Source organism: Hevea brasiliensis, chromosome 18 (genome assembly GCF_030052815.1).
Source record: "Hevea brasiliensis isolate MT/VB/25A 57/8 chromosome 18, ASM3005281v1, whole genome shotgun sequence".
Taxonomy (NCBI): Eukaryota; Viridiplantae; Streptophyta; class Magnoliopsida; order Malpighiales; family Euphorbiaceae; genus Hevea; species Hevea brasiliensis.
The window spans coordinates 42,811,505-42,828,177 of NC_079510.1; the positions used below are offsets into that span (position 1 = coordinate 42,811,505).

A 16,673-nucleotide genomic window follows, 5' to 3' on the forward strand; every position below is an offset into this window, starting at 1 on the left:
CTGAGAAAGAAAGACCAAAGCCAAAGCTCCTCAGTCCTCAGTTGTGGATTATTTTTCCAAGAAAGAAGAGAAAAACAGAAACACTCTCAAGTCCCAACTCTCAGTAGTCCCTCTTTGCTTTGGTCTCCTGCAATGGCTATGAATCAAGTCAATTTTTTTATTTCTTTTTTAATACAGCATCGGCGACAATTCCCTCCATCGCAGCACACATCATTTGCTGACGTGTGATGTCGTCTGATGGAAATTTGGCTCTCGTTTCCAATTGGAAAACCAAACTTAAAATAGATATGCCAGCATCTGAATTCGTATATTGTCAAGGTTAAAATTAAATTAATTAAATTATTATATTTTAAAAATTAAATCAAATTATAATTATAATAGATGAAAAATTAAATTGAATTAAATTATTTTATTTTAATTCAGTTTGAACTTATTAATTATGAGTTTTGATGAATTTTTTAATTTAAATTTAATTTTTAAATTATTTAATATAATTTTAACTTTAATTTAAATATAATAATTATTAATTAATGAAATTAAATAATTTATATATATATAATTACATATAATTCATAAATTTTTTATAAAAATAAATTAATAAAAATTAATAAAATAATTCGATTTAATTGGATTTAATAAATTTTTTTCTTTAAAATCGAATCGAATTAAAATAATTAAAAATTTTAAAATATAAAATTAAATTAAATTATCTTAAAAATTAAATTAAATTACTAAATTAAGATAATTTAATTCAATCTATTCAATTTAAATTAAATAGTATTTATCCTTGTGATTGTGACTAACAATAGCATTATGGTAATTATCAAATAAATGAGCCACGTCGCAAATGCATAGATTTATATTGGCCAATTTTGCACCCCGATTCCCAAATCATCAATTTCATGGAATCGTAAATTAAAAGAAAATAATAACAAACATATAAATAATATAATTTAAATTATTGTTAAAAAAATAAATTATTAAGCCATAAGAAGAAAAAAAATATATTTTTATGAAACTTTTTTATAAAAATGTATTAATAATTAATTAAATTATTCTTTATTTTACTTAATTACTCTAATTTATTTTTATTTTTATTTTTTCGTTTGAAATGTAAAATCCATTGCATAAAATCCCAAAGGCCAAACTACATGGACGAAGACCATGGTCTGAATATAAAGGAAGTCCCCTACGCAAAGAGCAAACCCCACATTTAGGCCCATAATCCTAAGTAGCCAAACCCTACTATTCTACCATTATAAATGCAGGACCAAAATACCAACTGGAAGCCAAGAATGGAAAACTCTTCCACAGAAGCCAAGCAGAACAGAGTAAACCATCCAAAGCCAAGAAAGAGCAGCCGGCCATGTCTAACACTTCTAGAGAGAAAACGAGATCGAGCTCACAGCCAACAACTTAGGGAAAGAGAGAGATAGGGCCATGGCATTTTCAGTCTCGATATAGCCATGGGAAGGTGGCAACCACGCTTTAAAGTCCGCGCTAGACACCTCCAAAGGCTTTTCTTCCAGCATCGAAGACTTCCCACCGAGTGAAGGACAAGATGAACCTAGAGAGCAAACTGAAGCTGAACTTCAATCTCCAACTCCTATAGCACCAGATCTTCTTTAAAACCACCCTCACCTTGAAAAGCCAAGATCTTCTACCTAAACACCAAAAAGTAAAAAACTTTACATTCCAAATCGAGAAAGGGAAGGAACCCAAAAACCAAACCGGAGAAAACACACGAAAACTGAAAGACAAAGAAAACTGGATCAACCTTATAATGAATTTTCTCTCCCCATTAATATTTGCCACCACTAATGCTTGCATTTAATTAAGAGAATATGTACTGCCATCGCCATCAATAGATTTTGGAAAATTAAAGAATTAAATCTCAACGCGACAAATAGTTGATGCAATTAAGATAGATATAATTAGACTAAATATTTATTATACGCGACAGAGATGAATGATAAAGTTGAAGAAAATAATTGATAATATTTATTTTTTTAAATTTAATAGATAATTTTAAATAAAAAAAATCTAAATAAACAAAAATAGGTGAAGTAAATATATATTAAAATATTATTTATTAAATGTCTACATAAAATTACCTTTTATAATTTTTCCAAATCCTCACCTGTACGATATTTATTTTTCCATTAAAATTTACTACCTCTTAATAATATTACAAATAAAGAATTTGATTTAGTTCATTATGTTAATAAATTAGAGAACAAGTTTCTTTTTTGTTTTTTTTGGAACAAAAAGATGAAGAATCTATTAATGTGGCTAACTGAAATTTAGATGACATTTTAAGAAGTGACTTTTAGCTCAATGATGAAGAAGAACAGACGACATAGGATAATTTGGGCTAAACAATAGCTTTAATTAAAAGTCATGGTAAATTATTTAGATTATAATAGTAATTTTTATCCATATAAAAAATTGATCAATAAAGCATTTTGTTTTCAAATCCCAAAATTTGTGAGGTATTTGAAACAGTAAACAAATTTAAGTTGAATTTTAAAATAATAAATAAAAAATTGAATTAAACTTGAATAATCTATATGGAATAGTATTATCTAGAATTATTAAGTTTGGTCACATTTTTAAATTTAATTTGTGCATTAAGGTCACGGAGAATTAGACAATCTAGTTGATTTCGAAAATTTATTATACGATGGACTATTTATGAAAAAAAAAATTATTTTTATATAATTTTATTATTTTATTATTATTATTATAATATAATTTATATAAAACTATTGCACATACAAATTCTAAACTTTTTCACTTTCAGGAGAGAATATTTTTATGGCAGTGAAGAAATTTTGGCGTAAAAGTTAAATATCCCACATTGCATTAAGATATGGTCCCCGCGTCTGCTTGTGGAAAATGACCTCCTCACAATAATAAGTGGGTCCCATATCTACTTCGTCGGGACGTAGTTGTCGAAGTTATCCGGTCTGCACCATCTTTACTAAAATCATTAACTTCCTCGTTGCGCAGTTGCTGGAGTTATCCGGTCTACATCACTTCAGCTAAAATTAATGTGAGATCGGAAATTTTTATTTAAATCTGGTGATGAATTTAAAATACATAAAATATTTTATTATATATTTTATTTTTTAAGTTTACAATAAATTAAATTTAAATAAAAAAATTTTATCAAGAAATAAAAAAAAAAGAAAAAAATATTGAGTTTCTAAGCATAAATTCAATTAAATATACTTTAAGAATCTCCCATAAACATATAAAACAAATAATTGGATAAACAAAAAACTCAATTTTCAATCCAATCACACCATTATTAATACCTTACAATCATTAAGTAAATAGCACACACTTGGACGCTATAATAACAAGTTCTATCTTACAAAAAAAAAAAAATCACATACTTAGGTGATTCTAATTCTATGCTTCTTAATTTAGAGCAGATTGACAGAAAGAGTCTAAAGATCCCATCTAGTCCTCAGTCCCTAAGTGCAGATTCAATGACACCGAGTTGCTGAACTCTCTTGCCAATGATGACAAACGTGAAGAAATACTACTAACATCACTTGCTTTGCCTTTCTTGATCTCAATAAGCTTGTCGTGGACACACCAAGGAAAACTCAGGAAATGATCTCTATCCAACCCTTCATTACACCTACCCCAATAATTTGGATGGTATGTCACATGGTACCAAGCTGATGCTTTCGCATATAAATCATCACTTTCTGTCTCATTAAACCAGGCTTTTGCTTGATTCCTCAATGACCTTACAGAAAACATAATCGCATCGAAATCCCTTTTCTTGTCAAATGACTTCCATGTTTTTATGATCCACCCACTGATTATTTCAGCCTCTGTTTTTATCCCATAATAATCCATCATATTCCCCAACTTGTTGTCATATTGACTTTTGTAGTAGAATGCATCGTCTATATAATTCATATACCCTTCTACTTCCATGTCAGGATCATAACACTGCCTTGCCACTTCCCAGGTGAAGGATCTTACAGGGCTAGTGCTAGGTGCGATGTCCTTTACAGCTCGAAAAAGCTTCCCAATGACGCGCTGCGATTCATATTTCGGTTTATCAGGTTTTTCCATGAAGTCTGGATACTCTTTCACACGAAGATGTGGTGGAATTTTGGCTGGCACACCAGTCTTGGGGAAATCAACTGCAATTGATGAGAGCTTAGCAAGTTCAATACATTCTTTACTCATTGCCCTGAAAGGCTCCTTATCTGCAAACACAATGTGGGCATGGCAAATGATTCCTAAGCTGTCGTTAAGTATGTAGTCTGCAAAGTACTCCTGGACTTCCTGTACAGTATATAAACATGTTGAAAACAAAGGGGAAAAAGGAAATAAAAGAGATACATGTATCTTAACATTCTAACAGGCAGGTTCATTGAAGAAATAATTACCTCAATTGTAACATCATGATCTAGAATCATACTTTTGGCCGCCGTATAATCCGTGGGTGGATACCACCGAGAAGGAATGAGATCGAGTCCCAACAAACGAAGTAGACATCTCCGTCGAGATCACTTCCCGAGCATTCATTTGTATGAGGTCTAATCAAAGATGTGAACTAGATTTCAGCAATTAATTTTGGATAAACAGTAGCATGACAGATTATACATAATAGAACTCTTATCTGAGATTATACATAATGCAACCTTTATCTGAGAAAATTTACCTTTTTCCTTTCTGTGGAAAAACAATGCAATCCACCATGTGGTGTAAAGCAGGCACATCCACAGCCTTCAAGACACCAACATCTCCAGGATGTAGACATGGATTTTTAGCGACAACAACCTTCCCCTGCAAGATCTGATTTTGTTCATGTGTTTCATTGCAGCTGAAGAACTGCCTATTCCTAGCACAAGAATACTGCACAAATACTTGACCATATTCCAGCGTCCCAGTTTCATCCAGACATCCCATCATTGCTCTGCCTTTTGGAAGAAATATCCTTGTTTTGGTCCTCAAATCAAACAATTTCGCGGCACGGAATGTTCGCAGCATCATTGAAAGAAATGGCTCTGTGCTTGGCTTGTAACCACACAACAACATTTCCTTGAGAATGTTGGTGTTTTCTCCCGGGGCCATCATCTCAAGTGCCTCCTGTGCCTGTAGTGGATCTGTCAAAATAGCATCAAGTTGGGCTACAGCCTCCTCTTGCTTGCTTTCGAAAACACGATCCCTAACCCAAAGAGTAGACAAAAGAGTGATCACTTCACGATTAAGGAAACAACCTTGATACTTGCTCCATCCTAGAACATCTAGGCTAGTGTTGTTGGATTTGTACTTGGACATACTCTTCCTCAGTGACAATTTCTTTGGTGAGGTTGGATCAACAGCTACAACACCCTTATAACCACCATATCTAATCTGAAAAGCTGATGGAGTATAGTTTCTGAAGCCAAGTTTTTGGGCTATGCTATGAGCCAATTCTGAAGAAATTTTTCCAATTCCATCGGAGAAAACATAGTTGATTCCATCACTGTTAACTTCTATATCAGGAATAATTTCAATTTCATGCCTATAAACATTGAATGTTTCCCTTGATGAACTGAAAGATTGGCCAAGCCTAGCAGCATACTTAGCCACATTCTTTATTTCACGAAAATCTCCCATCCACTTTCTGATGTCTTCTGCAGTAAGCCCTGGCCTAGAAGCAAACATCCATACAGAATTTTCTCGTAATTGACTCTGTGAAAAGCCGAGAAACTCGAATTTCTTCTCTCCAATGACAATACCATTTCTCAGTATTGACAGTATCCTTTCATAAATTTTTGTTCGCCTTTCCTCATTGACAGACGATGTTCTAGGAGATAAATTTGTTGAATAAAGTCTATCTAGATCCTCATCAACAAATGAAATGCGAAGAAAATTCTTGATATCATCGGGATAATTGCGCAAAACGCGATTGGAGAGGTTCACTTCAGGACCACAGAAATATACTTTAGCAGGGGTTATTTGAACCCTGTGGACGTATACCAATCCGTCATCTAAAGCTACAGCAGGTGGTTCTGGAAGCCTGCCAGAAGTAATGTATTTCGTGTACTGATCACGGAGCCAGCTTACAGGGTCGAAGCAACACTCATTCAAATGGCGCAGTTTCTCGAGAGCATTTTCTATGTATGCAATTTCTACTCTGTCTGGATCAACCAACCGAAAGAAATTGGCATCAAGTGCAGGCCCAGGAAGACAGCCATGCTGGACTAAACAATTAACTTTAAACAAGATTTCATATGGCAAGTGGAATCCGTGGGGTGAACTCACAATGGGGACAATATCTGAGTTGCAAGAGAAAGCTGAACCTGTCACCAGATCGAATTGGCTTTCATTTTCTTTGTAGTATACAAAATTTTCCTGAAAATTTGGAAGCTGACCGTCGAGTGGAAGCTCCAAGCACAAAGCAGAGGACTGCCCAATGCAGCAGGATGGAGTAAAATCAACTTCCCGGACCCACTTGTCATCAGTAGCTTCCCTAAAATAGCTTCGAGCAGGTGTGTCTTTCTGATAAATCTTGGGAGCACCATATAACTGTCAAAGGACAAAGGAGGAGAAGATGTTAGGAGCACCATTGAATTTTGTACAGATAGTATGACGTATGAGGTCTCAGAAGTTAAATTGACAAACCTGAATGACAAGGAATTTTTTGGTTCCACCACGAGGACGATGTAGATCAACCTGCCAGATATTCTCATAGGAAAGCTCAAGCTTGTAATCAATGGAAAGAAAAGAGAACAAGAAGTAGAATTTTCTGAGTCTAAACCCAAATTTAACCGAAACATTTTCCTGTTTCCACAGAAGAGAGAATATTTCTTTGGAAATTTGGCATCCAAAGTTTAATGTAATTTTATCTATACGTTGCACAAAGTTCCTTGGCATTGGAACAATGTCATGGTCGGCGTCCCGAGCTTTCAGATAAGAATTGCCATACCCCAGGTAATAATCAGCTAATGATTTGATGATTTCAGCAGCTTCTATGCCAGTGAATTGAACTTTAGCATATGTTCTTAAACTTGAACTTTTGGGTAGTGCAACATAAACAGCATAAACGGTTCCTTCTCCTGTATATTCCTCCAGAAAGTCTTTTATGTCTTTCGGATCCTCAACGTAAGGAAATCCATAGAGACTGATCGTCTTGGACATTCTGTGTTCAATCAATTTTAACTGCAGTTTCACATGTAGTACCAAGTTAATAAATAGCTTTAAATGCACGCTTTATGAAAGCTCCCAGAAACTAAATAATACCCAATACCCACGAGAAAAATCTAAGAAAAATATAAGACCTAGCCATGTATGAACTATGGAAATTTGGGCCATGGAGTGATGCAGAGAGCAACAGAGGAATTAAAAGAAATGTGTAGCATTAGGAAAGGGGAGGACTCTTCTTACCTAATAGTTGCAGAGTCCGATGAGCATTCACTGCAATGACACAAAGCCAAAGCTCTATTGAGTGCTATTAATATAAATCCACACACAGGGACTGTTGCTTGTCATTTGTAGTCAACCATCTTGGAAAAACAGCACGCTCCAAGAAAACAAAGAGAATGACGGCTAATGATGTATGAATGCTTACGTGGGCATCATCTGTTGGACCAGATGGAGTTATCTGATAGGCTGAAGACCTAAACTCCCATGGGGTTGACACATGTCAACAAGCTATAGCTTTGGAAGAAATGCAGAAAGCGTATCTCGACTTTTTTTTGTCCCCAAGCCAATGGAGATTTAACAGTATGAAAGCTCACAGTGAGTTTCATCGTTTCTTAATTTTGCTATGTATATCTACTTAGATTCCTCGTTAATCAGAGCCTCCTGCCCCACAAGGTTTCCCATTGACGAGAAGAGATTTCTACTGCTGCAGAGACCACAGCCTCACAACAAAAAGGGCCAGTGCTTTGAGAACACATCACCACCAGTAGGACTTCTTCTTGACGCGGCCAAAGATTAGTGGAAATGACATTGAAAATCACATTAGAGAGGAAAAAGTTACAAGGAAGGCCCTTCCCTTGAAGAGGGAATTCCTCAGCTTGCTGCTGAAGTAGAAGTTGCGTTCTACTTGACCAAAGATTAATCATTGATGGAATATAACTACGGAAAAACCCTACTATAAGTCACAAAAAACCCTACTATAAGTCACAAAATTAACCTTTTTCGAAACTTCAACTTGTTTTACAAGGAACCACGTCTCACTTAGTGGTGAATCTCTCTCTCTCTCTCTCTCTCTCTATATATATATAGTAAATAAAATAGTATTAAATAATTAAAAATATAACATTTTTATATAATTAAACTCAATGAAATTTAATGCCTTAAAAATTATAAAAAAAAGATTATATTATTATTAATGCTATTAAATATATGTTTCCTTATATAAATAACTAAAAGCTTATCAATTTATCACAAAAATAATTATGTTATTTTGTCTTGAGAAATTTCATTATTTTATAGTAAAATTTTAAAAGTAAATAAACTTTTAAATACAAAATATAGTTTTTGGTTTTAATTAATTTTAAATTAAACAAAAAATAATACTTAATAATGAAATTAATGAAGATTTTTTTTTTTTTTTTACATATTGCATAAGTATTCCCATTTCATTGGATTAAGATTAATACTGCTCATATTGAGTCAACCTATTAAGGGCTGAAACACTCTCGATGGACATGTTTCCATCTACAAAGATTGAAAAGAATAAAAATACCGAATGATCATCTCATGTTTTAATAGCCTCTCACAAACTGTAGAAGTATTTTAATAAGATTGTAAGAATCTATTTGTAATTGTGGTTTAAATATACCTTTTGAAAAAAAAATATTATTTTAATTTTCTTTAAAAAACTATTGAAGTATTTTGAAATTCTTATGATTAAAATATTTTAATATTAAAATTAACTTTATCACACTCTGACTAATATATTTAACAGCAGATTAAATGCACTCAAAGCAGCAGGTTAACAAGCCTTGTACTACAAAACTTAGCAAATTTGCTCAACCTCAATGCAAAGATAAATATCTGCATCTCAAGAATAGAAAATATAAATGATAAAAAATCACCTCATCTCACCACAGTGAGTACAAATAATACAAAACCCAATACTAAAACTAAGTGGACTATAACAGCAACTCAGCAGGGCGAAGCTATATTGGGGCCTAAGGGATCATAGGCCCCTAATCCCCAATAGCTCTCACTAATTTTTTTTTTTTCTCTCTAAAAAATGCTTTATTTCTATTTTTTTTATTTAAGAATATTTTTTAATTTATAAATAAATAGAGTTAAAAAATATATTTAATTATTTAATATTATAAATAATCAATTATAATGTAACATATTTTATTAAAATTATTGTACTATTATAATATTTTTTTCTATTATTAGCTTATATTAGTCACATAATTACTTTTTATTAATTTTATTAAAATTTTCATTTAAATTATAAAGAATGTTTTATTTTTTTTAGATTTTATTAATAAGATTATTATATCTATAAGAAAAATAATTCAAATTAACATTTATTATTTTTATATATTTTTAGTTAATTGATAATTACATATTTATTAATTTTAAAAAAATTAATTTAATATAAATTATATGCTATATAATCAATAATTTTTTTTTACAAATATGCACACTCACACATAAATATATTATATTTATAATTCTTATATATGGTCTCTCATAATGTAATGCTTAGCTCTGCCACTGCAACTCAGCTTTCTGAATGGAATTAAGTGCAGCCCCCTGTGTATTTGATCTCCACAAACAAAGATATCCAATCAGCTTGGAATTCCAGAATTAGTAAAATGAGTAATGTAGTTTGTTAGAAATGATATACAATTATTTAATATAAGAAAGATATGAGAAGGGAATGCTTAGCCTGTGTTAAGAGGTCCTCCCTGATGGTTAAATTGAAAAATACGAAGCCTGGTTAAAAAAAAAAAAATCATGAGGAGCTTTAGATAGATTTCATACACGGCAGAAGACATATTTATAGTATATAAATTAATTATGCAGCAAAGAAGTGATGTAATCACAATTAATGTGTATGTGAGAGTGGGTGGATAGCATAAATTAATTAATTAATTACAAGTTCAAAACTATATTACTCATTAATTCAGAGAATTTCCACTATATAACTGCTCATAGTAAATATATTAGTTACTATTCTTATTCTTCTCTAAATATAACCTAATATATTTACTATTTTAACTACTATATTGTAAAGAGTGTCTTCAACTATATGGACAAGGATAAGAATTCATTCTTCTTGAATTCTACTTCCAATGGATAAGAATTCATTCCTCTTGAATTCGACATGAGTAAAAGCCCTCTCATCAATGGGCAAGAGCCCTAACCAATGTACAAGAACTTTTCATTAATGGATAAAGTCAAATTTTCAATAATTGGTAAAACCCTCTTAATAATTGACGATAATGTTAAAATCTAACTAACTTTTTCAATAAATAGTATTAATTCTCTCAATTATAATTTAATTAGGAGTTACATTCAATTTAAAAATAATATTAAAATAAAAATTTTATAAAACTCCATCCTATTAAAAAATATTTATCTTATTTTAAATCTCATTAAAATTTTGAGTCATAAATGTAATAAAGAACATAAAAATAAGTGTTTTGAGCTCAAGGTTAGAAGGTATTCGGTAAGATATGAGGACAATCCTTGAGTTTGGATCTCCTAGAAGATGCAGAATTTCCATATGCTATCATTTCCCTCCTAAAGACACATGATGATAAGTTCTACTAACTACAACATCAGTTTCGTTTGATGCCTATAATGATGCAGGGAATTGATTAGACGCATGATCATCAATAACCACCACCAATAACCACAACCTTAGAGGCATTCTCGATAATATCCCTTGCTGTGTCTGGACAAACTAGGGTGAGGATTCAATTAAAATCAAATTCAATTAAATCATCGAAATTAAATTAATTAAATTTATAAATATTATAAATTAAATTAAATTGAAATACAGACAAAATTGAATTAAATCATGATGATTTAAATCAATCGATTTAAACTTAAAGGGTGTGCACAAATTATAACAGATGCAATTTCAATTAAAACTCAATTGCAAGCAAAAAATTGCAGCAAATGAAAACACATAATAGTAATTACTCTGTAATTCATTGTATTGCCGCAAATGAAAACTCAATTGCAAGCAAAAATTGAGCAAACCCTAAATTAAAATTCCTTTTACGGTTGAAATTGCACAAACCCTAAATTAAAAATTAATTGAAAGCAAAAATTGCACAAGCCCCAAATCAATTTCAATTAAATCATCAACAATCAAGAACCCCACACACATTTTACAAAATTATACAAATTACAAACCAAGCAATAACATGTATATGTACAAACATTATCTGAAAATTGAAAAAGTGAGACTAAAGAACCAATTGACAAAAGAAGAAGAGTGGACTGGCTGAATAAAGATTGGGGCCACTGGTGCAAGAAGAGGACGAGGATGGCCACACCCACACCGAGTGATGAGGAGGAGGCAAAGCCGCAGAGGTCAGGCGAGGATGGACAACGCAATGGAGGAGAGATGAGAAGGTTGGTACCATGGTAGTCTCATAGAAGAGAAGAGTGAGGGCAATGAGAGAAGAGAAGAGTGAGTGCAATGAGAGAAGACAAGTGTCATGCAATGCAAGAGGGAATGGTCTGAACAAACTTGTGAGAGTGAGAGGCTGAGAGTAGGGGAGAGCATTATGTCGGTTCGGTTCCGAACCGAATCGAATACCAAAAATCAAAAAATAGAATCGCTTAAAAATATAAAACAAACTGAATCGAACCAAACACCTAAGAAGAACCGAACTAAATCAAACTGAAAAATATCGATTCGGTTCGGTTCTGTTGCATTAAATAAAAACTATTAAAATTTTTATTTTTTTTTTGCATCTTGGGCCGAGTTATGCATCTTGTGCCTTAAGGCTTATGCATCTTGGGTCTTAAAGCTTATGCATCTTGGGCTGAAAATTTATTTGGGTCATTTTACTATTTGGTTTAATCGGTTTTAACAGATAAAAAATCAAACCAAATAAAAAACTGAATATGTTCAAAATTTCAAATCTAACCAAACCGATAAAACTAAAAAACCAAACCGATTGAATGGAGTTCGGTTTGGTTTTTCGATTCACACTGAAAACTGCGCATCCCTAGCTAAGAGAATGGAGGGATATGTCGTAAAAAACTAAAACTAAAACTAAAACATTTTTGACCCCCAAAACTAAAAAGGTAGCATTTTAAGTTAATTTCAATTAGGTTCGGTTTAATCAGTTTTTTTACTCTAAAGTAGAACTAAACTAAAATAATTAAAATTTTTAAAATTAAAATCAAATCAAATCCCAAAAAATAAAATGAACCGGACTCTCATGAGTTCTGCAGTTCGTCTGTCCCAATTTGCTAGATATTTGATGATTATGGTTTGCAAGGGTACGCAACCCAAATTGTCAAAATGAGCAGATCCAAAAGCTAAAAAAAAAAAAAAAAATTACAAAAAAGAAAGTAGAAATTCAAGGAGGAGAAAATGCTAAGAAGAAGAAAAAGATAAGAGGAAGAAGAAGTGTCGACAGCTTTCTCCGTCCTCGGAGGACTCTTTTGCTAACTGTGGGCGGGACTTCAAGTAGATTAAGAATGTCTTCCTCATCTGCATGTATAAAAATCTTTGACTTTTTATTAAATGCCAAATGTCATGGGTTTGGTGAGATTTAAACCTAAATATAAGGCCAGTTAAAACAATTCATGAAGCCCAAGGTTACATAGCCTATTAAATTATTAAATTTCAGTTAAAGCTCTATTATATTTAGGATGTTATTATATTTTAAATTTAATTGATAAAAAAATTTAATTTTTAGACTTTCTTTTTATTAATACTAATCTTATAAAAAAATTGTATAAATCATAAAAAATATTAAAATAAAAAATTAAAAAAAAATGATTTGATTTGGTGTTTTAAACTTGGAGATTATACTGAGTTTTTTTAATGTACTGTAAACCAAATTGATACGATTCATGAATTGCAGTGAATCAATTAAGCTTACCTTTGCGAACCAAAAAAAGTTGTTGGAAAAGTGGGTTGAAATCCCACATGTTGGGAAACAAAAAATTGAGAGGCTTAAATTGTGATAGCCCAGCAAGTAAAAATGGCTTGACAAGCAGTTGAGGTCCATAATCAAAGCCCAATTAAGAAGCCCACATGGAGAATAATGAGAGCATAAGTCCACACTCTTAGGGGCCCAATCGAAAAAAAGAAATATGGCATCACGGCCATGTTGATATTTAGGGGTTATGTGTTGTGTGTGGACGTGCACGGGTCAGTTTGGGCAGACTCAATATATTTTATTAAATTAAATTGAAAAGTGAATTTTGATAGCATTCAAATCAAAATTAATAAATTAAATTACAAAATTAAATATGTTTGATTTTTACATTAAGCAAGTTGAGTTCAGTTTGGACAGGTTTTACATATTTTAATATTTTTTTTATTTTTATAATTCAATTCTTGTTAAATCTTTTTCATATACATATTATTATATATTGATTGAAAAAATAAAATATTAATTTAAGATGTATTATTCAGTAAAACTAAATAAAAATAAAATAAAGTTATTTTAATATTTCTTATATATATATATATATATATATATATATATATATATATATATATATATATATATATATATATATATATATATAGACGCACGGTTTGGATTCAGTTTTTACTATATCAACCCAAAACCCAAACTAAAAATTTGATTTATAACTATTCTCAAACCATAACCAATATATAAATATATAAAATCAATAATTTTGGTTTGAATTTACCCGGGTTGGTCGGATTAATTAATTTGTTAGTTTTTTTGTACACTTCTAGTTGTGTGTGTGCATTTGAGAGGGAATGCTTAACCTCCTTGAAAAAAATTGGGAAAAAAAAACCCTCAAATATCTCTAATTTGACTATTGGCTTCGAAAAAACATCTCCAATCCAATTCCTCTTATTTTTAATGGAGAAAACTATCTTGTTTGGACTATTAAAATGAAGGCTTTCCTTAGAGCTTTTGGTCTCTGGGAAGCAGAAGAAACTCTTAAAAAGAATACAAGAAAGCTCATGAAGATTGTAAATCGAGGTAGGTTGCTTGTGGGAGACCTAACAGAAAAGAGGATAAGTCAAAAGATTTTAGTTAGTATTGATGCATACATTTTGCATAGTCATTTAGGTCTAATTTCATAGCTATTTTATTCTATTATTAGTTATTTTTAGCTAATTTCATTAGTTAATTAGTTAGTTTTCCATAATTGTCGATTTTGGATTAATTTGTATATTTTACTTTGTTTTGTAGGAAAAATGGTGTTTTTGAAGGAATGAAGAGAAATTTTGCCATTGAGGAGTGACTTCTACAGCCAAAGATGTCAAAAACAAGTTTTCAAGCTGAAATATGCATTGATCAAATTGTGCATAACTTGCCGCATAAGCTATGCAGATCTGCATAAGGAGAAAGATCACTGCATTCGAACCAAATTAAATGTGCATAAGGAGATCGCATAGCTTATGCATATTCTCGCCTCCTTATGCACCTTCACGGAATTGTGCATAACCTATGCACCAAGTCATGCGATTCGCATAAGTGACTCGAATCAATGAAATCGCATAAGGGATCGTGATAACTTATGCAGTCCACTTATGCAGTCCCATAAAGAGTTCATTAATGAGCTGGCAGAAGATTCCCTCAGATAATTCCTCCTAGAACACACCATTTTAGGGCTCCATGTCAGAAAAATGCTATAAATAGTCTCATTTTCCCATTTTAGAGGGGGGGAAGAAAGAAAGGAAGAAAAGGAGCAGGAGCAAGGGCAGCTGAAGAGTCATATTTAGTTTTCCACACCATTTCCAACCAGATTTGGGATTTCTTTCTCTTCTTACCTTTTCCTACATTTCTAGTGTTGAGTTTTTTATTTCTTAGCTTAGATTAAAGCTTTATTTCCATTTAAACTCAATATATCTTGTAAGCATTATGGATAGTGAGTAGTTTATTTTGATTCTGGAGTAAGGGATGTAATATTTTAGTTATTTTTGTGGATTTGAACTGGGTTAGTCCCAATTTAATGAATTTATGAGGTTTAATCCATTTCTTGTGTGCTTATTCACATGCTTAATGAAGGGCCCCATTAAGTTATGTTCTTAATCCTTGGTTGAAGCACCGAAAGGAGAAAACCAAGTGATAGTTAATCAAGAAATTGGACTTAATTAACTTAGATCTAGAAATAGACTAAGGGTTAAGAGGGTTTTAATAGATTGATTAAAGAACCTAATGGGTCTTGGTTAATTTTAACTCCACGAAAGTAGGATTAAGTTAATTAAGGCACTCTTTGTCTCACTCGAAAGAGTTTTCAAAGGATTTTAGAATTAATCTCCTTTAAACCCATAAATTTCATGGATTGGGCTAGCTAGGGAAAATCCCAAAATGACTTAAATATGAACCCTTAACTCCAGAATCGTCTTTCATTAATTATTGGTTGGAATTTTACTTTTGAGTGTTTAGTTTAATCTTATTTTATTAATTTTCGTTATTATTAACTTCTTTATTTTGCGAATTATTAAATTAGTCATTATTTGAATTTAGTTTTGCATTTTCATACCTTCTGCTTCAAATTCCTAAATTTCTTTTATTAATTTGATTAAAATACAATTTTAACATATTTTATTTTACATCAAAAATTCAATCATTAACACAACTCCTCGTGGGAACGATATCTTTTCTATATTACTTGTACGACCCGTGCACTTGCGGTAGGGACACATCAAGTTTTTGGCGCCGTTGCCGGGGAGTTGTTTGTTTAAGATTGAATTCTTGATTATTTTAGTCGTTTATAGTTTTATTTTTGTTATCTTTTCATTTTGTGTTTGTTTGTTCTTTTTTAGGTACTTTTAATCTTTTATAAGAAGAGCTAGAAGCACAAGTGACACATCCTTATTATTTAATCCTGAAATTGAGAAGTTTTGTAGAGATAACAAGAAAGAAACTAGAAGAAGAAAAGAAGCATTGAGAGCAGCTGAAATTGAAACAGAAATGGCTGAAGAAAGAGTTGGAATCAGTTGTGATAATGGTGAAAATGATCGAAACAATGAAAATGCAGCTCATGGTGAAGAAGTTGTAAATGCTAATGTGCCTAAGGGAAGTATGATGGATCACGCATTTCCTCATTTTGATGATTTAAGAGAGAGTATAGCAAGACCAAGAATTGATGCAAATAGTTATAAGATGGATTTTGGAGTACTACAAATGATTCAGAATTCTCAATTCGGAGGTCATCCTTCAGAAAATCCTCATACTCATCTTAAGAAGTTTGTTATGATCTGTGACATGCAAAAGCAACCAGGAGTATCTGATGATGCAAAGAAGGCTAAAATTGTTTCCATTCTCTTTGAAAGATAGAGCATTGGATTGGCTTGATTCTTTACCTCACAACTCAATTACAAATTGGGAGCGACTCACCGATGTATTTCTTGCCCAATACTTTCCACTGAAAACTCAAGAGTTGAGGAATCAAATGATTGCTTTTAGACCAAGAGAAGATGAGACTCTTTATGAGTCATGGATGAGATGGAAGGAGTTGGAGAGACAATGTCCACATCATGCCAT

At 31.9% G+C, this 16,673-nt stretch overlaps 1 protein-coding gene and 1 non-coding gene across 2 annotated transcripts; both read right to left on the bottom strand.

Moving 5' to 3' along the window:
• Window positions 1-3,278: 3,278 nt before the first annotated feature.
• LOC110640470 (RNA-dependent RNA polymerase 1) lies at window positions 3,279-7,539 on the bottom strand. The gene is given in 6 exon segments (XM_021791788.2): window positions 3,279-4,314; window positions 4,419-4,504; window positions 4,507-4,568; window positions 4,694-6,546; window positions 6,643-7,179; window positions 7,405-7,539. Coding segments are annotated over 5 exon segments (3,363 nt in total). The 5' UTR covers window positions 7,159-7,179; window positions 7,405-7,539; the 3' UTR covers window positions 3,279-3,468.
• Window positions 7,540-16,565: 9,026 nt separating this feature from the next.
• LOC131176186 (small nucleolar RNA R71) lies at window positions 16,566-16,673 on the bottom strand. Its single transcript, XR_009146311.1, has one exon. It is a non-coding gene; the product is annotated as a small nucleolar RNA R71 (small nucleolar RNA).